This window comes from Cherax quadricarinatus, chromosome 38 (genome assembly GCF_038502225.1).
Source record: "Cherax quadricarinatus isolate ZL_2023a chromosome 38, ASM3850222v1, whole genome shotgun sequence".
Taxonomy (NCBI): domain Eukaryota; kingdom Metazoa; phylum Arthropoda; class Malacostraca; order Decapoda; family Parastacidae; genus Cherax; species Cherax quadricarinatus.
This window is the reverse complement of record NC_091329.1, coordinates 22082068-22109161: the sequence shown is the minus strand read 5'-3', so window position 1 is coordinate 22109161 and position 27094 is coordinate 22082068. Positions and strand designations below refer to the sequence as shown.

Below are 27094 nucleotides of genomic sequence, written 5' to 3'. Positions count from 1 at the left end.
TGTACATTGCAGTATCATAAGTATCAAAGTATGCTATTCAGTAATGTACTTAATTTTATGTATGGTACTACCAGTACTACAGATTAGAGTTATGATGACTGCACTTCTGAGAAAACAGCCATTGAATGAATTATGGGGAATGTTTTTCCCTTCATTGGGTCATTCTACCTTGGTGGAAAATTGACTACGATAAAAAAAAAAATGGTATTATAATGTGGTTTTACGTAATTGATGACTATTTTTAGATTGTGGGTTTACTGGGACCTGAGGACTTCCTCTACTGTCACTGTGGAAAAATTTCTGTATGTGGAAGCTTGTGTGCAGTTTTGCACTCATTTAATTAAATACTTTATTTACTGTGACCACCTTATAGCTACCCATCCCTGACCAAACCCACGAGCAGTACCCAAGTTGGGGCAAGGGGGGCTAAAGCCCCTATAATTCCATCAGCCTCCAAATAAAAAATAATTTCAAGATGAGTCCCCTATCACCCCTTCCCTTCCAACCAGATTACCACTCCTAAGCACCTCCTTTACAAAACTTTTGGAACTGACCCTCATCAGTTTTAATTACCTCCCAGTTCCAAGGTGCTGTATGATCTCTTCTGGTTTAGTGTTTCACTCTATGATGATAATGTGGATAAGAGTACAGTAGGACTGTAAGACTGTGGCCCAAAAATAACCCTTAATTTTGCAGAGGTAGTGATGGTGAAAGTTATTCAAAATCTATGAAAAGCCATGAAGTGCTTTCCATCAGTGAAAAAGTGATAATTCTTCACTTATTGTGTGTAATTTATCAGTTGAACTTTATAATAGTTATGTATTTAAATGAAAAAGACTCGTTTATGGGGTTCGCTACTATCCGAGGTTTCAGTATCCATGGCAGGTCCTCGAAACTTATTCCCTACGGATACGGGAGTCCTACTGTATTGTATTGTATGATATAAAAAAGGTCTTTTGTATATTCAATCTTTGTATTGTTGTATTTGTTGTGCACTAAACGTCCAATAAAACAGACCCCATAAAGCAGATGTCGGTTAAAATGGACAAAAAAATCTGGCCGGACAATGGCTCAACTTGTACATTTAATGGGGTGTCCAATTCAAACATGAAGTGGACCAAATCCACTATATCAGACGGCTATTTGGTCCAGTCATTCATTCGATGAAATGGACCGACTCCACTTAATTGCAAGTTTGTACGATCTAAGGTTTGTCCTGGGTGTATCCACTTTCATTGTTCGTGGGCAAAAGGGCCAGTGACTGCTCATGTCAGTGTGTTATTGTCTGCATGCACTCTCGTCATCATTATTTCATCTTCAGTTTTCCCCTGGATTTACTGTTTTTTTTTTAGTCAATTTATTAAAGTACCAAGTACAGTGTTATTAACAGTGGCCTAATGCAAGTGATGGGGCAGTGAAGAAGCATATAACCTTAATTGTTAAGCTGAAACTTGAATTAATAAGAAAGCTGGAGGCTAGCATTTCAGTGGCCTGGGTGTGTGAGGAGTATGGTGTAGGAAAACAGTGTCTGAATTTTGTAGAAGCAAGGAAAATTTTACAGTATGTTATGCAGTACAGTGTAGCTGCTAGCCTAGCCTTCAGTTACTCCTAGAAAGTGATGAAAACAGTTCCAGATATGCAGTGCATAAATGGTGTTAATGTTTGTTCTGTTGCTCATCAGTGTGCCAGACAAATTAAGCTGGATTTATTGTTTAAATGACTCATGAGCCATCTTCCAGTAAGCCTGAGCCATCTATGTCTCCTCCATCTACATCTTCCTCACCATCTACCTGTCTGTCTCCCGCACCATCTGCAATGTTAAGCTCCACTGATTCAGAATAAGTAATTCTGGGTCACCAGTAGATGACATAAGAATACTGTACTAAATTGTACAATTGTAAGCTCTATCCAACAGAAAAGATAAGAAAAATTAGTGTACTGTAGTTTATTGTACTGTACTGCAATATACTTTTAACCCATTTTGTTTGTCAGGTACATGTACTGGTAATACTCTGTTGTACTCTAGTTTATTCTTAGTATGTCCATTAGTTCATCAGTATAGCAGACTAAGTATGCTTCTTTTGGTGTTTGTGTATGTCTTGTAGTCGATTGATAAAGCATCTTACATCCTCTTAATTGGAATGTTTAATGTAATGGAATTTTTGGTAAATCAGTCATGCCCTATTAATCTGTTTTATCAGATGTTTACTGTACTTGTACTGTATTTTGTTAAAATGTTCTTATGAGAAATTTGTGGCAGTTTGTCAAGCGATTCAAGTGTTAATCATAAATTAATAACATTAAAGATGTTTTGCACTTCATTTTGTAGACTTGACTCTTACAGTTGTCACATACTTAAATACTCACTAAGCTTTCTAATGTCTCCTCTGCTTTCTGTAGTTCCTTGCTTTGAGTCCTTCACCAGCATCAAGGGTGCTGTCTCCTGTCTTATTTTAGTGTACTGTATTCTTGTACGAGTTGTGATAAAAGTTCACCAGTGATACCCTATTACCTCACACTCCTTACTACATACGTAAACAAACAATTACTAGCCCTTAATGCCTTTCAGTGTGTAGAATTTGGTCTCAGTCCAAACTCCCTACTTTTTGATTACTTTAATTTTCTTGTTGCAAATGTCTCAACTCCTCTTCAAAGGGAGCTCCTCGGCATGGTGAAGAGGCTCTTGGTCTGAGGAATTAGACCTGTCGGTCTCCTTCCTCAGACCGAACCTAATTACCCCCCAATCCTCCCTCCCTATCCCATCCTCCCATTTTTCCTTTCCTCCTCCTCCTCCTCCTCCCCACCCCTCCCTTTTGCTCTTCCTCTTTTTGACCTTTGGGATTTTTCTCCACAGGCGCGCTAGTTCCTAGGTAGGGGAAAGGATACCGGGGTCCATCCCATTCCGTTGAGGTTCTTGGCATTGGTGTAGTTTGCCGTGGAATCTGGATCGCCTGGGGATGTCCCGATCCCTCTCCTGTATCCCGGAGGGTGGCTTTGGGTGTCTTTCGGGCGACGGGTGTATCTCTGGAAGTCACCTTTCAGATTCCGGGGGTGGTGGCCAAAGGAGGTATGCTTTGTGGCGGATATCCGGCCGCCTTCTCTTGTCCACCGAGGTAGCTCGGCAGATGTGAGGTTGCTATCCCGGATTGCTGGTTTACTGGCATGAAGGGTAGGGTATGGCACGGGTTCCATGCTGCATCTGCGCTACTTGCGGTGCTGAGGTCCTCTTGGGCACGGAGGGAGATTTCTGGCTCTTTCATTCCTCCTAGGGACTATCCCTCCCCGGTCCCCCCTTTTTTTATTCTTTTTTTTTATTTTTATTTTCTTTTCTTTCTTTTTTTTTCTTAAAAACAAAAAGAAAGAAGTAACCTAACCATGGAGTACCCAATCCATGACCCCGCTACCCCAGGGCCCCTTATTGTTACTGCACCCCGTTCTGACCTCGCCTCATCTTTTGGCCACTCTTCGGACATTCCTAAGGCCCCTGTACCTCTTGCTGGTGCTGTTTCGTCACCCGCTTCAGGTGCCGGGGTTTCGACTGACTCCTTCGATTTGTCTGACCTCTGCTCTCCTTTGACTATGCTTCCGGCCTCTCCCTCTATGGTGTGGCGATTTTCAAATCGCCAGCCCCTCCCACGTCGGACCGACTCTAGTCCCACTTCTAAACGCCAACGACAATCTCCTGACGATGTTACTTCGTTACCTTCCCATTCTACTCGGAAAAGACCGACATGTCATGCACTCCCTCTCCACACTCGGTTTCGGACCACACAATGGACTAAATTCTTTACTTTAATACCGACTTCTTCTACTGCCTATCTTTCCGACCCTAGTATTGGCAAAGAGCTCCTACGCTACGTTGGTAGAGATATTTCCTTTCATGTTCTTAAGAGTGGTATGCGCATCATCACAGTCCAGAATTCTACCCAAGCTCATGATCTTTCTCTTCTTTCACATATCGATACTATTCCTATCACTATCGAAAAACATCATTCCCTCAATTCTTGTAGTGGTACTGTTATTCTGCCCCATACCATAGTCCAACAGAATTTCCAGACATGTGGCAATGACATTCTCAAACAGCTGGAACCCCAAGATCTCCCAATTCTCAAGGTAGACACTTATGTTCTTCCTGCCCGCGGGCGGAGACAATACCCTTGCAATGTGGCTCGTTTAACTTTTGACAGCCGTGAACTCCCATCCTCTGTTTATGTAGCAGGACATCGGTTACAAGCTCGGAAGGTGATCCCTACACCGCAACAGTGTAGGAATTGCTGGCGATTTGGCCACCCAGCAAAATATTGCAGATCTATAGCCGAATGCCCAGTCTGTGGTGCTGATGACCATTCTAATACGTTTTGCAGTCGAACTCCTTCTTGCCTTAATTGTCATGAGGCTCACCCTTCGTACTCTAGCAGTTGACAGGTCTACTTAAATGAGCGGGAAATTCGTTGCCTCAAAGAGGCAGAAGGTCTCCCTTATACTATGGCAGTTTCTCATCTCCGCCTCCAAGGGAGACTACCCTGTGTTTCTTATTCTTGTGTTTCAAAACATCCCCCCACTTCTGGGGTCCCATCTTCTGCAGCCTCCTCTGCGGTTGCCAGTCCCATAGTCACTCCTGTATCTAATTCTTTTGCTGTCCTAGGCTCAGACGTCCCTACTTCAACACCTCAGTCTGTCTTCACTTCTTCGTGTTCTCCCTCACAAACCCCAGTATCGAGAAGACCTCGTATGACACCTCCCAATTGTCCCTCTACTTCTCAGAGGTCCAAAAAATCTCCTTTAACCCCTCCTTTCCTTCATCCGCCTCCACATTTTACCTTCCCAGTCTCTGTACCTGGGTCTTCCCCTTTCAATGGCTCTGTTACAAGTGTGGAGGTTCATCTTCCTCATACTATGCCTTCCTCCCCTGTCCCCTCCCAAGTTTCTTCACTTCTGCCACCTACCAGGTTTCTGCCTCTTCTGTCCCCTCCCACACTTCTCCAGTTCCCTCCACCCTTTCACCCCTCCCCCTACCTTGGTACAGTCCATTACAGTTCTGATCTTTACTCAAACTCCTCCTCCTTCCATCTCCAATATTGTCTCCCATACGACATCTCTGAACTCCGAAACACTTGAACCAATCTCTGAATATATTGCAGAGACCAAACCATCAATGGACACTGATCCACCCTCTGTTCCTTCTCTTTCCTCTTCTCCATCTGCGCAACTCCTTTCTTCACAGCGCACCGTTCCTTCGCTGCTTGAACGTTTTCCTTTGCCACCACACGTGGACTTTTCTAACCCCTCTAGTCCGTAGGTACCCTTACCTTACCTGCCAAGTGGCTCTGGTGGCCTGGTGGCTAACACTCGCTTCACACGGCGAGGGCCTGGGTTCGATTCCCAGCCAGAGTAGAAACATTGGGCGTGTTTCTTTCCACCTGTTGTCTATGTTCCCCATCAGTAAAATGGGTACCTAGGTGTTAGTCGACTGATGTGGATCGCATCCTGGGACACTGACCTAATTTGCCCGAAATGCTGAGCATAACAAGGGGATTTCTATGCAGTAGTATGTCATTGTTGTCAGCTAGGCCTGTATACCATGTACATATACTTGTAGTAAATAAAGATATTATTATTATTATTATTATTAATAATCATGGCCTGTTTACAGTGGAATATACGCGGCCTCGGGTAATTGGGGAGAGCTTCGGATGTTGCTCTCCCAGTTTTTCCCTGTTAGTGTTTGCTTACAGGAACCAAAATTACACTCTGCTGTTATCTATCCCATCTCAGGCTATAATTTATTGTATTCTTCAGATCCTTTTCCTGATGGGACCTTTAATGAAAGTGCCCTTCTTCTACGCACTGATATTCCGTACCATCAGCTATTTGTTCGTACTTCGCTGCATTACACAGCAGCCCGTATCCTCTTGCATAGGTGGTATACACTCTATTTTTTGTATCTCTCTCCTTCTCAGGCATTATCTATCCCGGATATTGCCTTTCTTGCTTTGTCATTACCGCCACCACTTCTGTTACTTGATGATTTTAATGCCCATCATTTCCTCTGGGGGGGAGTCTCACTGTGATTCTCGTGGCATTCAGTTAGAGGCTTTTCTTGCTACCCACCCCCTCCATGTTTTAAATAATACAGGTACTCACACCCATTTTGATCCTCGGACTCATACTCTCTCTTGCATCGATCTCTCAGTCTGCTCTTCCTCTGCAGCATTAGACTTCACCTGGTGTGTTCTCCCGGATTTACATGACAGTTATCATTTCCCAGTCATTCTTATTTCCCCTTCATATTCACCACCTCTTCGTAACCTACGCTGGCAATTTGATCAGGCAAATTGAAACATTTACTCACGACTAACTGTTTTGAGTGACGTTCCTTCTTCGTCCTCCATTGATGAGCTTTTACACCTCTTCTCATCCTCCGTTTTAACCGCAGCTTCTCATTCTATACCCCAAACTTCGGGCAGGCATTCTCAGAAATGAGTGCCTTGGTGGTCTCCTGCTTGTGCTCGTGCAGTACGTTTGAAACGGGCTGCACGGGGCAGGTACCGGTACAGTAGAACCACGGAGAGGCTACTTGATTTTAAGTAGAAGTGTGCGATCGCCCGCCGTGTCATCCATGACGCTAAACTCACTTGCTGGTGAGATTGTCTCCACCATCACCTCTGCTTCCTCTGAGTGCAGTCTGGAAAAAAGTATGAAAACTGAGTGGTAAGTATTCTCCTGACCCGGCTCCTGTTCTGCAGGTTGCCGGTGTTGATATAACAAACCCACTAGATGTTGTCAATGGAATTGGCAATCATCTGGTCCGTATTTCTCAGGGGCTCCATCTATGCCCCTCGTTTCTTTCCTCAAAGTCTGCCATAGAGTTAGCACCCTTGGACTTTTCTTCTCTCAGAGAAGAACAGTGTAATGTGCCTTTTACACTTCAGGAACTGGAGGCAACACACTCAGCTTGCCGATCATCGGCAGCTGGGCCCGACGACATTCATATTCGTATGCTACAACATTTACATCAGTCAGCCCTTGCAGTCCTATTACACCTTTTCAATATTATTTGGTCACAAGGAGTTCTTCTACAGCTGTGGAAATCTGCCATTGTTCTCCCTTTCCGCAAACTGGGTACTACAGGACATGAAGCCTCCCACTATCGTTCCATTGCTCTTACCAGTGCTGTTTGCAAAGTGATGGAACGCCTGGTAAATAGACGTTGAGTGTGGTACTTAGAAATACACAACAGTCTCTCCACTCATCAATATGGCTCTCGTAAGGGCCGTTTTACCATAGACCCCTTACTACGCTTGGATATGTATGTTCGTAATGCTTTTGCGAATAACCACTCAGTTATTGCCATATTTTTTGACCTTGAGAAGGCATATGACACAACTTGGAGGTATAATATTTTGGCCCAAGCCCACTCCTTAGGCCTCTGAGGCAATCTACCATTCTTCCTTAAGAACTTTTTAACTGACAGACATTTCCGTGTTCGGGTTAATAATGTGCTCTCCCTGGACTTTATCCAAGTTGAAGGTGTCCTCCAGGGATGTGTTCTGAGCACAACGCTTTTTCTCCTTCCTATAAATGATTTGGCCTCTAGTCTTCCATCAAATATTTTGTCATCACTCTGTTGATGACTTTGCTATTGCCTGTGCAGGCGCTGACTGTCACCTCATTACAGTTTCTCTCCAGCATGCGGTCGACTGTGTTTCCAATTGGGCCACCACACATGGGTTTAAATTTTCCAGCACCAAAACTTGCCAAATTACTTTCACTAGACGCTCTGTCATCTCCGATCATCCTTTGTACCTCTATGGCTCCCGTATCCCTGAGCATGATACAGTCAGGTTTCTAGGTCTCCTCTTTGACCGTAGGTTATCCTGGAAACCTCACATTACCTCTCTGAAGGCAACTTGTCACAACCGGCTGAACCTTCTTAAAACCCTTGCTCATCTTTCATGGGGAGCTGATCGTCGAACTCTCTTTCGCCTACATTTCACCCTCGTTTTATCGAAACTCGATTATGGTGACCAGATCTATTCAGCGGCCTCTCCTGCTACTCTCTCTAGCCTTAACCCCATTCATCACCAAGGATTACATTTATGCCTTGGTGCTTTTCGCTCTTTCCCTGTTGAGAGCCTCTATGCAGAAGCGAATGTTCCATCCTTATCCGATTGCCGTGATGCCCATTGCCTTCGCTACTACGTACGCTCTCATGATCTCCGCAATCCTTCCATTTATAGAATGGTCACCGATATTAGTAGACATTCTTTATTTGTTCGCCGCCCTTGTTTGCTCCGTCCCTTCTCTCTTGGCCTACATTCGCTCTCGTCTTCTCTTCAATTACCACCTTTGTATGTTTGTTGCATCTCACTTTTCCCTACCCCCTTGGGAAGTTCCAGCTGTTCGAGTCTGTTCTTTCTCGCTCCCTTGCTCGAAAGCCCAACTGTCTACGGTAGCTTCCCGCTCTCTTTTTCTTGATCACTTCCACGCTCATTCTCATGCCATTGCAGTGTACACAGATGGCTCTAAGTCTTCTGACGGCGTAGGATTCGCAGGAGTGTTTCCGGACAGCGTCGTACGAGGGCATTTACTATCTTCGGCTAGTATTGTTACTGCTGAATTGTATGCCATTCTTGCAGCACTTATCCGTATTGCATCTATGCCTTGTCATCATTTGTGGTTGTCTCAGACTCCCTTAGTGCTTTACAGGCTATACAGAAATTTGATACACCTCACCCCTTAGTCCTCCGTATCCAACTTTGGCTACGCTGCATCTCTACCAAGCATAAAGATATTGTTTTTTGTTGGGTCCCTGGTCATGTTGACTTACAGGGCAATGAACAGGCAGGCACTGCTGCACGGTCAGCAGTACATGACCTACCAGTTTCATATAGAGGTGTTCCATTTATGGACTATTTTGCTGTAATAGCTACCCACCTTCACACCCATTGGCAACAATGTTGGTCTACTCTGCTCGGTAACAAACTTCAATCTATTAAACCAAGTATGGGTTACTGGCTGTCTTCTTGTCACCAGTGTCGAGGTTGGGAGACTACTCTCTCCCGTCTTTGCATCGGCCATACTCGTCTTACTCGTGGATATCTCCTGGAGAGGCGCCCTGCTCCTCTCTGTGAGAATTGCCAGGTTCCATTATCGGTCAGCCACATTCTGTTAGACTGCCCACTTTATCAACGAGCACGCAGAATTTACCTCCGACGTTGTCTTCGCTCCGCTGCTCTCTCTTTACCTTCCCTTCTCACTGATGGACCCACTTTTCATCCGGACTCTCTCATTGACTTTTTGACAGCAACTGACTTCGCAAACTCTGATGATACCTTCAGCCCATTCTACCTCAATCGCTTACTACCCTCTGCCCCCGCACTATCCCCTGCCCCCGTTTTCTGTAACCTACTGATCATCCCTACCCCCTTCTGCTGCCCAATACCCTCGCTTCTTTCCCTACCCTGCAGCGCTGTATAGCCTTTGTGGCTTAGCGCTTTTTTTGATTATAAGAATAATAATAATAATTGTCTCGACTAAATTTGTGCATGAAACTCCCTTTGTGTGGGTGTTTGACCATCACAACTTCCCTGTCTTCCTTCAGTTCTTACATGTACCTTTATAATCTTGACTGTGGTTATCATGTCTTCTCTTTCCTTCCAGTGAGCCAAAAATGGCATATTCAATGTTCTGTATTTATTTTTTTTTTGTTTTAGCTCTGGAACTCCATTTGATTATGAAAGATGTTTGATATGTTAACCCTTTCAGGTTTTCAACGTACTAGTACGGCTTACGCGCCAGGGTTATTGAAAGACAGCTGGTAGGCCTACATATGAAAGAATGGATCTATGTGGTCAGTATGCACAGTATAAAAAAAAAATCCTGCAGCACACAGTGGATAATGAGAAAAAAAAATCTCCGACCATGTTTTTGGTTTAAACAGTAATACACAAATAACCCGCACATAGAAGAGAGGAGCTTACGACGACATTTCGGTCCGACTTGGACCATTTACAAAGTCACACTAACCAGAAGTGGAGCAGGACGGATTTATATAGGCAGGAAGAGGTAGTGGTAGTAGTAGTAGTAGTGGTGGTAGTAGTAGTAGAAGTAGTAGTAGTAGTGGGGAATTAAGGAGGAGCCAGACAAATACAAAGAAAGGGGAGCACTGCAAGGGAGCTAGGTGTCCACAGAGGGAGAGCAAGTGCACAGAGGTGGGGGGAAGGGGAAGGGATGAAATAAACAATGAAGGAACAGAAACACGAGAGCGAAGAAAGAAAAACAACCCAGAGGAGAAAAAAGGAAAGGGGAAGAGGGAGAAGAAAAAATGAGGAATCAGGTTAAGTCACAGGTGTTCTGAAGTTTGGAGCATTTTACAATGTAGTGGGAGAGGAAGGCATCTACAGAGACGAAACCAGGACTAAGATTCATACAAGGAAATTTGTGTATTAGAGAGGATTGAACTAGACGGCGACTGTTAGAGTTGGAAGTAGGGAAGACAGTTTTAGCAGAAGACCAGTCAATAGGATGGCTGTGATCTCTGACGTGACAGAACAGAGCATTGTTAGTGTTGGCAAGCCTAACTATTTTTGTGTGCCCTAAGTCTGTCAGAAAGAGATCAACCAGTTTCTTCAAAGTATTGAAGAGGACAGGAGGAGCAAGAAATAGAGTAGACACCAGGAACATCTGTAGAGGGAGGAGAGGTATGAACGAGATCAGTGCGAAGAGTGTTAGTCTGGCGGAAAGTAAGCTTGATGTCTAAGGGACGGAGAGAATTGGCAAGATCAAAAAGACCGGAAATGTAGGGAAGGCAGAGGACAGAAGAATTCCCAGGAGTAGAGAGTTTGGCAGAGAAGACATTGCGTTTAGCATGTGAGAGGGCAGAGTCTAAGAAATGGGAAAGGTAGCCAAGACGAGAAAACGAATTATGAAGAGTGGAAATTTCTGCTGGAAGGAACTGAGGATCACAGATGAGGAGGGCACAGAGAAAGAGGGAGATAACACTTTTCTTGACAGGGGAAGCATGATAGGAAAAGTAGTGAATATACATGCCACTGTGCATAGGTTTGCGGTAAGCGGGAAAGGAAAAACCTGTAACTGAGCGTTTACCGCAAACCTATGCACAGTGGCATGTACACAGTGGCATGTACACTGAAATTGGCCGAAAACAATGCTTAAAGTGGGCGAAATCGCCGCTGCGTCAACATCGTCAAGACTGCTAGCTTCGCGAGAGCATAATTCTGTAAGTTTTCCATCAAATTTCGTACTTTTAGTGTTATTATGATCATTTCATAAGAAAAAAATAATTTTTTTTTTTTCCAAAAAATTTTTGACCCTGAGAATGAGTTTAGACGAGGGCCTCTCGACTCTGAAAGGGTTAAAACAGAGCTTAGGGTGAGTGCATTCAATTGTAATGATCAGGATTTTACTTATAAGCAGTGAAATATATTTAACTACATCCCCAACTTGAGTTGCAGGGATTTTCTAAAAACTTGTAACAAAATTCTCTATTTTAATCCTCACTGATGAGTCTAAAAATTTGGTTTTCAAAATTTGTCCAGACCACAGATTTGATCTTAATGTCTCAGTGTTATTATCCTCTTGAGCTTCCCATCTCCTGGTATACAGCTGTATGATCATTATGATTAAGCACTTCTCCATTAACACAAAGATAATGAATCCAGCACAAAGTGGGAGTTATCACAGTTGCTCATTGCCAATGATGCAGTGCTTTTGGGAGATTCTGAAGAGAGGTTGCAAAGGTTGGTTCATGAATTTAGGAGGGGATGATAAGAAGTACAGTGGTCATCGTCCTTAATCCGTTCCTGGAAGTGGGACTATTATAGAAATAGACGATTTTCGAATCAATTTTCCCCATAAGAAATAATGCAAATCTAATTGATTCGTTTCAGACACCCAGAAGTATCAACAACAATTTTTTTTTACCCAAAAGATAGATTTACATACACAAAAGAATGAACATTCAACATGACAGTTACCTTTATTGAAGGCTGTTGTTGATAAATGGAAGACAGGGAGGAGGAGAGAAGGAAGAGGTTATTGTTTGGAAGGGGAATCCCCCTCCATAAGGACTCTAGGTCACTTCAGGGGTCACTTCCCTAGCATAAATATAGATTTACATGCAGAAAAAAATGCCAAATAAATGTAAAGCATTAATAAAATGTATAAATGAACATTGGTAATAGGGGCAGTTGATGAGTGGAACGGTCTGCCTAGTAGGGTGATCGAAGCTAAAACATTGGGTAGTTTCAAATTTAGGTTGGATAAATACACGAGTGAGAGGCGTTGGATTTGAGTCGGACTTGCATCTGAGCTTATTGCTTGGGTAGCATTTGTTCTGTTAGTGGGTTGGATTTGTGAAGGATCGGCCTAGTATGGGCCAGAAGGCCTGTTGCAGTGTTCCTACTTTCTTAAGTTCTTATGCTCTTATTTAACATCACACTTACCAGTAGGGTGATCGAGGCTAGGACCTTGGGTAGCTTTAAGAGGAGATTGGACAAATATGAGTGGGAGGAGCTGAGTTTGATTTGTCATTGGGTACGGAAGTAAATTCTTGGGTAGCTTTGGGTAGAGGTCATTTTGATAAGGACCTGCCTTGTATGGGCCAGTAGACCTGCAGTGTCCTTCCATTGTTATGTTCTTTGTGGGAAGGATTGTAAAGGACCTGCCTAGTATGGGCCAACAGACCTACTGCAGTGTTCCTCCTTTCTTATGTTCTTGTATGTAAAGTAAAAGGACACAAGTGCAACTAATGTGACATTTTATTATGGCAACGTTTCACTCTCCAGGAGCTTTATGTACAAACAGTACATGGACACAGAGGGTATATATAGGCTCAGAGTGAGGTGCAATACTAGTGGTAGTAGTAGTAGTAATACAATATGTAGAACAATTAACTTGCACATGAGTAAACGATGTAAAGGCTATTACTTGGGAAACATAAAAATTGGTTAGACAAATATTTCTATTGGAGGCTGGATAGAGAAGGCCTGTTTCAATGTTCATTCTCTGTAATGTGCTTGTGTAGTATTAACAGGAGAGACTATGTGATAGCAGGATTTACTGTTTTCAGGAGGATTCTTGCTAAGACTTCAGAGATGGTGAAGCTGCCTTTGTTTTGTTTAATTGTATTAGAAACAGTCCAGAGAGGTCTGTGATGAATGGTTTGAAAAACTGAACATGTTGCAGATATGGCTTGTTTCAGCTTGGTCAGGGTGATATCTCTCCACAAAGTTTGCACCTCCCTCCACTTTGCACAATGTCCTTAATCGCTGAAAAAGGCACCTTCTTCCTTCTCTCTTCCTCCTCCTCTGAACCAGTTTCCTCAGCTGTGGTCTGTTGCTGTTGCAGATGAAAGTCTTGCAGCTCTTCAGTAGTTAGCTCTTCCCTGTGGTTCTCCACCAACTCTTCCACATCCTCGCCACTCGCCTCCAACCCCATGGACTTCCCCAAAGACACAATAGATTCCACAACAGGCAGAGGGTCGACAGGGTCAGGGTCAGCCTCAAACCCTTCAAAATCCTTGTCACAGACACATTCTGGCCACAATTTCCTCCAAGCAGAGTTCCAAGTCCTGGAAGTCATTCCCTGCCAAGCCTTACCTATGAGGTTTATGCAATGGAGGATATTGCAGTGATTCCTCCAGAACTCTCTTAGGGTCAATTCAGTGTCAGAGGTCACTTCAAAGCACCTTTGAAACATTACTTTCGTGTAGAGTTTTCTTGAAGTTAGAAATGACCTGCTGGTCCATGGGCTAGATGAGAGGAGTGGTGTTAGGAGGCAAGAACTTCACTGTTATAAAACTCCATAGACAATTGGTCTACCAAGTTTGGAGGATGAGCAGGAGCATTGTCCAGTACCAGGAGGCACTTGAGTGGCAATTTATTTTCCTGGATGTATTTTTTCACACTTGGGCCAAACACTTCATGGACCCAGTCAGTGAAAATTTGCCTTGTGACCCATGCCTTATTATTAGCTTTCCACAGCACACACAATTTACTCTTGGTGACATTGTTTTTCTTGAACACACTGGGATTTTCAGAGTGAGACACCAGTAAAGGCTTCACTTTGAAATCCCCACTTGCATTACCACAGAACAAAAGAGTAAGCCTATCCTTCATAGGTTTGTGTCCTGGCAGTGCCTTTTCCTCCTGCGTGATGTAGGTCCTCTTTGGCATTTTCTTCCAAAAGAGGCCTGTTTCATCACAATTGAACACTTGTTGAATTCATACACGAATTCTTCAGCCGCACTTTTGTCTGAACTTGCAGCCTCACCATGCCTTACAACACTGTGTATGCCACTATGCTTCTTAAATCTGTCAAACCAGCCTTTGCTGGCCTTAAATTCACTAACATCAGCACTCATTCCAGGCATTTTATTCACGAGATCTGTATGCAACTGCCTTGCCTTTTCACAAATGATCGACTCCACAATACTATATCCTGCAAACTGTTTATTTTTGACCCACACCAACAGTAACTTCTCCACATCTTTGATTGTTTGTGATCTTTGTTCTGTTAGCATATTTACCCCTTTTGCCATATTAGATTTCCACTTTCTTTGCCAGGATAGAAGTGATTGTTGATTTGGATTTGCCATACCTGGCAAGCTCAAGTACACGTTCACCACTTTCGTAACTTGCTACAATTTTTCTTGAATGCTGTCTTGTTTCTCACTTTCTTTACCATAGGGCTGGCACTAGGAACTTTCTTTCGGCCCATGGTGGCTTATTTTCCAATTGCACTCGATAAACAACCACAGAAAACAATGGATTATAACGAAATGTTTGGATGAATGCGCAGTGTTGCTCACTCACCAAGAGAGACAGCCAGACTGACTCATGCACGTGGCATGGTGGGCGGACACATCCAGTACAGCTGATTTTCAAGTTGCCGGCCGAAATCCTGGATAGAATTTCGGCCAAAATCCGATTTGGCCGATAACCACACCAGTTGATATCCGGGAGTCCGATGTAATTAGTTTCTCTATTATTTTTCTTGATAATTTTCATTGAATTTTTATCGATTTTTATTTCTTGTTTAAAGCCCTAAATTTTCATTTTGCTGATGATTTCAATATTTTGGTAATAAATAAAAAAAAAAATTCCACAATAAATTTAATTCTTGAGCTTTTATGTTATCTGACTTTGTCACTCTTGAATTGTTGCCAGTAATTGTGGACTTGCACTCATTTTTTATTTTTTATCTTGTCCTTAGTTTTTTTTTCACAGCATTTTATTATTTGATAGGTTTTGAGTTTATAGGTCTGGTTTTTTGCTTTATCATAATTGTCTAGTCTTGTGTAACACACACGCGCATACACGCATGCGCGCGCGCGCGCACACACACACACACAAGGAAATGGAAGTCATGGACGAGATTGGAGGAAGGGATTAAATAGCTTGTACACTTCAGTCTAGGGAATATAAGGTAGTCATTGCAATGATGTATAATCCACCACAAAACTGCAAGTGGCTAAGAGAGGAATATGAAGAGAACAGCAGAGCAATGGTGGACACACTGGCCGAGGTGGCAAGAAGAGCTCACTCGAGCAGAGCAAAGTTACTGGTTATAGGAGATTTCAACCACAAGGAAGATGAACTGGGAAAACCTGGAGCCACACGGGGGTCCCGAAACATGGAGAACCAAGATGATGGATGTGGTACTGGAAAACTTCATGCATCAGCATGTTAAGGACACTACCAGAGAGAGAGGGGAGGATGAGCCAGCAGGACTGGACCTTGTGTTCACCCTGAGCAGTTCAGACATTGAGAACATCACATATGAGAGGCCCCTTGGAGCTAGTGATCACATGGTTCAATGTTTTGAATACATGTACATACTAGAGTTACAAGTGGAGAGGGTAACAGGAGTTGGATAGGAAAAGCCAAACTATAAAAGGGGGGACTACACAGGTATGAGGAACTTCCTGCAGGAGGTTCAGTGGGACAGAGAATTGGCAGGAAAGTAAATGAAATGATGGAATACGTAACAACAAAACTCAAGGAAGCAGAGGAAAGGTTTGTTCCCAAGGGCAATAGAAATAATGGGAAGACCAAAGCAAGTCCTTTGTTTACCTGAAGGTGTAGGGAGACAAAAACTAAGTGCATCAGAGAATGGAAAAGGTACAGGAGGCAAAGGACCCAGGAAAATAGAGATTAGTCGAAGAGCTGGGAACGAGTATGCACAGATAAGGAGGGAGGCCCAGCAACAGTACGAAAACGACATAGCATCGAAAGTCAAGTCTGACCCGAAACTGCTGTATAGCCACATTAGGAGGAAGACAACAGTCAAAGACCAGGTGATCAGGCTGAGGAAAGAAGGTGGGGAACTCACCAGAAACGATCAAGAGGTATGTGAGGAGCTCAACATGAGATTTAAGGAAGTATTTGCAGTGGAGACAGGAAGGCCTCTGGGTGAACAGAACAGAGGGGGACACCAACAAGGAATATACCAACAAGTGTTGGATGACATTGCCTCAAAGGCAATGGGACCAGGCAGCATCTCCCCGTGGGTCCTTAGAGAGGGAGCAGAAATGCTGTGTATGGCACTAACCACAATCTTCAACACATCCCTTGAAACTGGATAATTACCTGAGGTATGGAAGACGGCAAATGTAGTACCCATATTTAAAAAAGGAGACAGACAAGACTCACTAAACTATTGACCAGTGTCACTAACGTATATAGTATGCAAAGTCATGGAGAAGATTATCAGGAAGAGAGTGGTGGAGCACCTGGAATGGAACAGGAGTGTAAATGCCAACCAGCATGGATTTATGGAAGACAAATCCTGTGTCACAAACCTACTAGAGTTTTATGATAAAGTACGTAACAGAAATAAGTCACGAGAGAGGGGTAGGTTGATTGCATCTTCTTGGACTGCAAGAAGGACTTCAACACAGTTCCTCACAGGAGATTAGTACAGAAGCTAGAGGATCAGGTGCGTATAACAGGAAGGGCACTGCAATGGATCAGAGAATACCCGACAGGGAGGCAACAGTGAGTCATGGTACATGATGAGGTATCACAGTGGGCACCTGTGACAAGCGGGGTCCCACAGGGGTTGGTCCTAGGACCAGTGCTATTTCTGGTATATGTGAATGACGATGGAAAGGTTAGACTCAGAAGTGTCCCGGTTCGCAGATTATGTGAAGTTAATGAGGAGAATTAAATCAGGATCAGGTAGGACTTCAAAGAGACCTGGACAGGCTGGACACCTGGTCCAGCAACTGGCTTCTCGAATTTAACCCCGCCAAATGCAAAGTCACGAAGATCGGGGAAGGGCAAAGAAGACTGCAGATGGAGTAATGGCTAGGTGGCCAAAGACTGCAAACCTCGCTCAAGGAGAAAGATCTTGGGGTGAGTATAACACTGAGCACGTCTCCAGAAGCACACATCAACCAGATAACTGCTGCAGCATATGGGCACCTGGCAAACCTGAGAATAGCGTTCCGATACCTTAGTAAGAAATCATTCAAGACACTGTACACTGTGTACGTCAGGCCCATACTGGAGTATGCAGCGCCTGCTTGGAACCTGCACTTGATCAAGCATGTCAATAAATTAGAGAAAGTGCAAAGGTTTGCGACAAGGTTATTTCCAGAGCTAAGGGGAATGTCCTACGAAGAAAGGTTAAGGGAAATTGGCCTGACGACACTGGAGGACAGGAGGGTTAGCAAAGACATGATAACGACATACAAAATACTGCGTGGAATAGACAAGGTGGACAGAGACAGGATGTTCCAGAGAGGGGGGACAGAAACAAGGGGTCACAATTAGAAGCTGAAGACTTAGATGAGTCAAAGGGATGTTAGGAAGTATTTCTTCAGTCACTTATATTCACTCCTTGTATTACTCTTTTGATGATACTCCCTTCGAAATCTTCCTTTTAGACATTGGCATACCTTGCATAACCATCGATGTTTACTAGTATATAAGGTAGTATCCCAAGCCACTTGAAAATTTATCACTCTCTCTCCCCTACTAAATTATTTTTTGCAGTAACAACTTAAGTATTTGTTATTTTGCAGACTCGTCAATGTCAGCTAGACCTGGGTGTTCGGGGCATTGGGGTCGGGGCGGAGTCTCCTTTACCTCCACTCCAAACTATAGATGGGGGACTCCCGCTTCCAACGCACCCGCTTCACTATGCTGAATCAAGTCTAGAAACCAATACTCAGGAGTTTAAATCTTTACCGGGAAAACTAGGACCTGTGGCAGCACCCATTATGGCAACTGGGGTGAGATACTGGCATTTAGTGGCTTTTCTTTTAGATGCATACTAAACGCCAACACACTCTGCCTGCAGGTCAAATTGATCTCTACTCAAAATTTTGGTAACAAATTGTGTTGCTTAATTAGTGGCAGCTATTGGAGCCATTCTTCTAAAACCTATAATTAAATGTTTAATGTGGTTTTTTTTTATTAAAGGCAGAATTCTTAATATTGTGCTTTATCCACTTGAATTTCATACAAAATAGATTAAGAACAATTTTAAATTTTTGTATAATATAAGATTTACTGTATGAGTATTTTAACAAAATAATTATTGCAAAAAAAAAAAAAAAAAATGTTTCCTGGGATTAGCCTCCTGAGTGTTGGAGAAAACATATATACTAGTATACTGTACCAGGAGGATGATTAGCTAGATAAAGTAAACTAACCTTGCTATAACAAACATCAGTTAAACCTTCACTGTAACACCTATCGATATAACAGACTTCTGAAATAGACAAAGTCTGCCGAGTAAATTGTACTTTCAACTCCTTAATTTTTAATGTTGTAAGTGTGTGTGTGTGTGTAGTACTATATTAGGTATATAGTACTATAGTACAGCCTTTGCTGTTTTTAACATTATGATTAAACAGACTCTTGGACAATCATTCCCTATTATTCCATTATATTGAAGATGTATTGTATCTTCAACCATGGTGAGAGGCAGAGGGGTAATAAAACTTGTTCTTTAACAGTAAACTAGAGTAAGTGAGAAAGAAAATTATCATTTGCATTACCTTTCCTGAAGCTCATAAATTGTAAGAAAATTACTAGTAGTAGTAATAGTAGCAGTGTACTGTACCCAGGAGAGGATTGGGAAGACAAACAAGTCTTGATGTAACAAACTTCCATTATTAATCAGGAGTTGCTGGCAGGATCTTCACAAACATTCCCTTTTTGAGAGGTACTGTGTGTCACTGAAGGGCTTCTAAACCAGGGAATTCAAGGCACCCTTCACTTTTTTGGATTAAATTTTAATTTTACCCATTTCCAGGTATTGTATGTTCCCTACAGGTTCAGCACTTCCCAAAAAAGATCATCATAATAATATGGAAAATATTGAGAGGTGTGTCGGTTACATGGGTAAGACACTTGGCATGCCTAAGCTGAGTCATCAAAGAAGGCTGGTAGATAGGTAACGCTGGGCCACCTGGCCATGCAAGAGGCAGATACAAAAAAGCTACTGTGCTTTATGTCCAATTTTGTGTGTTCTTAATTTTTAGTTCATATTTTTGGTGTATGTGATAAAGATTTTTCTGTTGCTTAACTTTTGTTTGTTCATTTTGAAATGTAACTAAATCACTTTACATAATGTAATATAGTTGTTAGAATTACCGACAATATGTAAAGTAAAAGGACACAAGTTCAACTAATGTGACATTTTATTGTGGCAATGTTTTGCTCTCCAGGAGCTTTATCAAGCCATTAGCTTGGTAATGGCTTGATAAAGCTCCTGGAGAGCAAAACGTTGCCACAATAAAATGTCACATTAGTTGCACTTGTGTCCTTTTACTTTACACTTTACATAAGCTTGCATTATGAGGTTTACTGTAATAACAAGTGAGGAATTTTTATTGTTTGGACTTCTTTCTTCTTTCATCAAACCAGCTATATCCCACCGAAGCAGGGTGGCCTAAAAAGAAAAACGAAAGTTTCACTTTTAAACTTCAGTAATTAGCATGGCTTATGGAGGAAGAATTCTGATCCACTCACCCATGGAGATAAGAGGAAAACAAGAACAACCACTAGTAAGAAAAGAGAAAACCCAGAGGGGTGTGTGTGTGTGTATATATATATGTGCTTATACATGCAAGTGTAAGTAGAATGAGCAAGACATACCTGAAATCTTGCACGTTGGAGAGAGAAAAAAGACACCAGCCTTCCTTTCTTTCAACACACCGGCCGTATCCCACCGAGGCGGGGTGGCCCTAAAGGAAAAACGAAAACTTCTCCTTTTGCATTTAGTAATATATACAGGAGAAGGGGTTACTAGCCCCTTGCTCCTGGCATTTTAGTCGCCTCTTACAACACGCACGGCTTACGGAGGAAGAATTCTGTTCCAGTTCCCCATGGAGGTAAGAGGAAATAAACAAGAACAAGAACTAGTAAGAAAATAGAAGAAAACCCAGAGGGGCGTGTATATATATGCTTGTACATGTATGTGTAGTGGGACCTAAGTGTAAGTAGAAGTAGCAAAACGTACCTGAAACTTAGCATGTTTATGAGACAGAAAAATGGACACCAGCAATCCTACCATTATGTAAAACAATTACAGGCTTTCGTTTTACACTCACTTGGCAGGACAGTAGTACCTCCCTGGGCAGTTGCTGTCTACTAATCTATTACCTAGGTTTGAATATGTATGGATATTAACCCTTTCAGGGTCCGTGCCATAGTTCTGCGGCTTTGAGTTGAGGGTCCAAACTGTAGATCTACACCGTGAGCTCAGCTCACTCTGATAAGCTGTGAGAGGTAAATTTGGGCCTAGATATAAGAGCATACATCTATGTGGTATGTGTGCACCACATAAAACAAATCCAGCAGCACACAGTGCATAATGAGAGAAAAAATTGAGACCGTAATTTTCGATTAAAACAGTGACTTTGCAGTGTTTTTTCATATGTCTTTTATAATTGTATTTGCAATTTCTTGGTCTCATTTGTTAGAAAGGAAGATATATGACAGAAATAGAGATGATTTTGATGATTGGTTTTAGTGCTGGAAATGGCTGGAAACTGAGCTCAAAATAGAGGAAATGTTAAATTTTTGCCGATGTTCAAGAGTAAACAAATGACCTCACATGTCTAATACTCGCCAGCTGGTGGGTCTAATATATGTTCACAAATGTGGTGATATTATTTATAAAATTATTACAATATTGCATAACAGTAAATCTTTTATTTTTTGGTTTGAATAACAATTTATTATGTCAATAAAAACTCAAAATGGAATTCATTTGTAAAGCCTGAAAATGTAACTAATGAACAGAGGAAATGTTAATTTAGTGCCAGGAATGCCTGCATTGTTTATTCTGGACCCTATTTTGAAATTGGAATATTTTGAACTCTGCTTTAAATTGGCCAAATTGCCAATTTCCGATCACTTTATTTTCTAGTTGAAACAGTTGACTTGGCGATTTCTTGTGCTCAGTAGATAGAATAGATGTAATACTAGTGAAATAGCTAAGAATTTGGTCAACTGGAATAATGTAATTGGCCTAAAATGGGAGTCAATGTCGGCAAAATCGCCGATGCGTAAATATCGCTGACACATCAAAATTCACAAGAGCATAATTTCGTCAATTTTCCATCAAATTTCGTACTTTTTGTTTTATTACCTTCAGAAAAAGATTCTCTACCATTTCATAAGAAAAAATAGCAAAACTTTTTTTTTTTTTTAAATTCTTGGACCCTGGTGCACACTTTGAAATTTGGCCTCTGGACCCTGAAAGGGTTAAAGAATGAGAGAATGGACAGGGATAAGTTGACAAAGAGGGTGTATTAATCTGGGGTGGATGGTAGAAGGGCAATAGGGGTACAAGAGGCTTTGAGTTTTTGGGGTTTGAGCATCCAGCATGCTTGTTTGAATGTGTTCGATAGGGGTTTTTAATGGACATGCTGTGGGAGTGTGAGCAAGGTAATGTTTATAAGGGGATTCAGGGAAACAAGTTAGCCAGACTTGATTCCTGAAGGTGGGAGGGGATAGTGCTTGTACTCTGAAGGATAGGTGGCGATGTTAGTCTGGTATCTCAATTTCCGTCTCTCTACTTCTGGAAAAATGGTGATTTGAGTGAATGTTGGTGATTGTGCTTTCTTCCCTGGTTCATCCTGCCTTGGCAGGAGATAGTTAAAACAAATTGTGCAGGAAAACTTGGTAACACCATCAAATGGTACAACAATAGCTTATAACAATTAACCCTTTGACTGTTTACGCCGTATAAATACGTCTTATGCGCCACTGTTTCTGACGTATTTATACGCATAAATTCTAGCTGCTTCAAATCAGTCGGGAAAGGCCTGGTAGGCCTACATGAGGGAGAATGGGTCTCAGTGGTCGGTGTGCACCCTGTGAAAAAAATCTGGGACCCAGTGGTGCATTGTGGGAACGCCATCTTGGTAGTCCATTTTCACCATGCCTCTCGATAATAAGTTCTTCACTCCTCGGTGGATTGGAGGTCTTTTGTTCCCAATTGATAGCTCTAACAGCGATGAAAATGTCAGTGACAGTGAATTCCAGGGTTTTGAAGTGAGTGTGACCGGAAAGAGTGCCCAGGATAACGTAATTAGTGATGAAAACCCAGATGACCCACAACCTTCCACCTCTGGTGCTGGGCCGGCTTGTTCACGTTCACGTTCGCCTGTACCAGGACGAAAGAGGAAACATTTGGTTGTGTACAACACCCAGATGTTAGCAGTGAATGTGATAGTGATTTCAAGGTCATTGAAAGCAGTTCTAGTTGTGACAGTGAGGGTGAATATTCCCCAGTGAAGCGGCAGTATGTACGACGTAGCATGCGGTCTGGTAGTGTTTCATATGCTGTTCCAAAGGGAAGGAGAAACTCTGGGAGCCCATCCCGTGGCCCTACACCACGACCTGATAGTGAAGATGACGATATTTTTACGATGGGTATGAATGATGTGAGTGAGGGAGCAGGCAGTGGTGGTGATAGTGATGGTGGCACGGCCCATGTGGCACCAGCAGCGGGCCACGCTACTACCCACGCTGCTGACTCTGCACAACAACAACAACCAGCCTCACCCGACCCCACAACCTGCACAACCACAACCACGGTACAATATCCAGAACCCACCAGCAGACCGCATCTGGGATTGGCAGGACGGTGACGAGTTTGTTCCCAGTCCCCATGACTTGGATGAAACACAAAGTGGAATAAAGCCATCATGTACACTTGGGAACAATGCTAGTGAACTGGAATGCTTTGAGTTATTCTTCGATGAACCCCTGATGGACATCATTGTCAGGGAAACCAACACATACTATGATTACACCATGGCAAATACAATTCTCTCACCAAAATCATGGCTACACCAGTGGAAGGAGACAACTGTGGCAGAGATGTACCTGTTTTTTGCCAGAATAATGCTTATGCCACATGTGTATAAGCACACTGTCACCACATACTGGGCAACAGAATGCCCGATTTCAACTCCAGGTTTTAGTGACAGTATAGGTGTCAATCGTTTCCTGATACTGTTACGTATGTTACACTTTTCAGACAAAACCAGGCCTGACAGAAGCGACAGGTTATATAAGATAAGAAATGTGTTTATGTACCTGAAACAAAAGTGCTGCATGTATTTTTATCCCTTCAGGAAGCTTGTTATTGATGAGTCCTTGATTTTATTCAAAGGAAGACTCTCATTCAAGCAATATATACCAAGCAAGAGGAAACGCTTTGGTATAAAGCTATTTGTACTGTGTGATTGCAGAAGTGGTCTAGTTTTGGATATCATTGTGTACACTGGCAGTAATACTTTGACAGATACCATGAAGTTATTGGGTATCTCTGGTGATGTGGTTAGAACAATGATGGAACCATATCTTGGTAAGGGGCATATGTTATTTACTGATAACTGGTACACAAGTCCCTTACTCAGTGATTTCTTGTGAGTGAACTTGACAGACGTGTGTGGCACAGTGCGTGGTAATCGTAAACATATGCCAAGGTTCGACGCTGGCACTCGCAGAGGTGAGGTGCAAGCCTTTGCTGCCAATGACATCATGGCATTTCGGTGGCATGACAAACGTGATGTCACATTGTTGACATCAGTTCACCCAAACGAAATGGCACACAGTGGCAGGCACAACAGAGAGACCAATGAACCCATTCTAAAGCCTGCAGCTGTCATGGACTACAACCTCAGTATGCGCTTAGTGGACAAATGTGACATGCAGATTGGGTTTGCAGATTGTGTACGCAAGAGTTATAAGTGGTATATAAAACTTTTTTTTCATCTTGTTGATATCTCCATGCTAAATGCTTATAACATATACAAGTTGAAGACCAACAAAACACCAAAATATGGTGAATTTTGTTTGTCAGTAATCAGACAAATAATCACAAAGTACCAAGGAGCAACACCTGCAATAGACCAGCGCCCACGAAATTACCAACACATGCCATCTCGTTTCAGGCCTGGTGATCACTACCCCATACAACTGCCTCCTACTACTGCCAAGAAAAATGCTCAGAAGAGGTGTTATGTATGTACACATACCACAAAACGCCCACAAACACGCAGAGACACTCGTTTTATGTGTGAGGAGTGTCAAGTGCCACTCTGCATATACCCATGTTTCAGAGTTCCACAAGCTGCAGCAGTTCTAGGAATGTGTTCAGTGACTGTACATATGTATATATATTATGGAACAATAGTAATAAACATTGTTTTGTATTGTTTATTTGTGGAAACAAAGTGTATACAAACTAATAGTGATAAAGTTTGTTCTGTTATTGTGTTGTAAACAATGAGTGTATATTTGAACAATGCACCTTACATTGGTCTCACAGGCCACATAAGTTCTTGGAAAAGAAAAATATTGAAAAATGCAAGAAACTTTTGAACTGATGGGATCATAACAGAAATGTTAAAAGCAGGGGGGGATATAGTGTTGGAGTGGTTGGTACTTTTGTTTAATAAATGAATGAAAGAGGGGAAGGTACCTAGGGATTGGCGGAGAGCATGTATAATCCCTTTATATAAAGGGAAAGGGGACAAAAGAGATTGTAAAAATTATAGAGGAATAAGTTTACTGAGTATACCAGGAAAAGTATACGGTAGGGTTATAATTGAAAGAATTAGAGGTAAGACAGAATGTAGGATTGCGGATGAGCAGGGAGGCTTCAGAGTGGGTAGGGGATGTGTAGATCAAGTGTTTACATTGAAGCATATATGTGAACAGTATTTAGATAAAGGTAGGGAAGTTTTTATTGCATTTATGGATTTAGAAAAGGCATATGATAGTGGATAGAGGAGCAATGTGGCAGATGTTACAAGTTATGGAATAAATGCTGTTAAGAGTTTTTATGAGGATAGTGAGGCTCAGGTTAGGGTGTGTAGAAGAGAGGGAGAATACTTCCCAGTAAAAGTAGGTCTTAGACAGGGATGTGTAATGTCACCATGGTTGTTTAATATATTTATAGATGGGGTTGTAAAAGAAGTAAATGCTAGGGTGTTCAGGAGAGGGGTGGGATTAAATTATGGGGAATCAAATTCAAAATGGGAATTGACAGTTACTTTTTGCTGATGATACTGTGCTTATGGGAGATTCTAAAGAAAAATTGCAAAGGTTAGTGGATGAGTTTGGGAATGTGTGTAAAGGTAGAAAGTTGAAAGTGAACATAGAAAAGAGGTGATGAGGGTATCAAATGATTTAGATAAAGAAAAATTGGATATCAAATTGGGGAGGAGGAGTATGGAAGAAGTGAATGTTTTCAGATACTTGGGAGTTGACGTGTCGGCGGATGGATTTATAAAGAATGAGGTTAATCATAGAATTGATGAAGGAAAAAAGGTGAGTGGTGTGCTGAGGTATATGTGGAGTCAAAAAACGCTATCTATGGAGGCAGAGAAGGGAATGTATGAAAGTATAGTGGTACCAACACACTTATATGGATGTGAAGCTTGGGTGGTAAATGCAGCAGCGAGGAGACGGTTGGAGGCAGTGGAGATGTCCTGTCTAAGGGCAATGTGTGGTGTAAATATTATGCAGAAAATTCGGAGTGTGGAAATTAGGAGAAGGTGTGGAGTTAATAAAAGCATTAGTCAGAGGGCAGAAGAGGGGTTGTTGAGGTGGTTTGGTCATTTAGAGAGAATGGATCAAAGTAGAATGACATGGAAAGCATATAAATCTATAGGGGAAGGAAGGAGGGGTAGGGGTCGTCCTCAAAAGGGTTGGAGAGAGGGCGTAAAGGAGGTTTTGTGGGCAAGGGGCTTGGACTTCCAGCAAGCGTGCATGAGCGTGTTAGATAGGAGTGAATGGAGACGAATGATACTTGGGGCCTGACGATCTGTTGGAGTGTGAGCAGGGTAATATTTAGTGAAGGGATTCAGGGAAACTGGTTATTTTCATATACAGTAGACCCTCGCATACTGTTGGCATCACATAACGTTAAATCCGCATACCGATACATTTTATCACTAAAATTTTGCCTCGCATACCGCTAAAAAACTCGCTCAACGCTATTCGTCCGAGACGCTTCTAATGTGCGGCCTGAGCCAGCTTCACATGTTCCGCCGGTGGCATTGTTTACAAGCCAGCCTCCGCGGTAACATCCAAGCATACAATCGGAACATTTCGTATTATTACAGCGTTTTTGGTGATTTCATCTGCAAAATAAGTGACCATGGGCCCCAAGAAAGCCTCTAGTGCTACCCCAGTGGTAAAAAGGGTGAGAAATACTATCATACCACGGTCAGCTGCTGCTGCACCACGGTCAGCTGTTGCTGGACCAGTCAGCTGTTGCTGGATCTGCCAGCTGCTTCTGCACCACGATCAGCTGTTGTTGGACCATTCAGCTGTTGCTGAATCAGTCAGCTGCTGCTGAATCAGTCAGCTGCTGCTGCACCAAGATCAGCTGTTGCTGGACCAGTCAGCTGTTGCTGGATCAGTCAGCTGCTGCTGCACCATGATCAGCTGCTGCTGCACCACGATCAGCTGTTGCTGGATCAGTTAGCTGCTGCTGCACCACGATCAGCTGTTGCTGGATCAGTCAGCTGTTGCTGAACCAGTCAGCTGTTGCTGGACCAGTCAGCTGTTGCTGGACCAGTCAGCTG

General features: G+C 42.6%; 1 protein-coding gene across 4 annotated transcripts in view; it reads left to right on the top strand.

Annotated features, from left to right (window-relative positions):
- Window positions 1–27094, top strand: part of LOC128692877 (angiomotin) — a 144999-nt gene that overhangs the window by 96228 nt on the left and 21677 nt on the right. For 3 of the 4 annotated variants that reach the window (XM_070092164.1, XM_070092162.1, XM_070092161.1), the window contains one exon: window positions 18053–18262. The exons of the other annotated variant lie outside the window; for it this stretch is intronic. In XM_070092164.1, the coding sequence (XP_069948265.1) occupies window positions 18053–18262 (210 nt within the window). The remainder of the gene's footprint in view (window positions 1–18052; window positions 18263–27094) is intronic. 4 annotated transcript variants of the gene reach the window in all.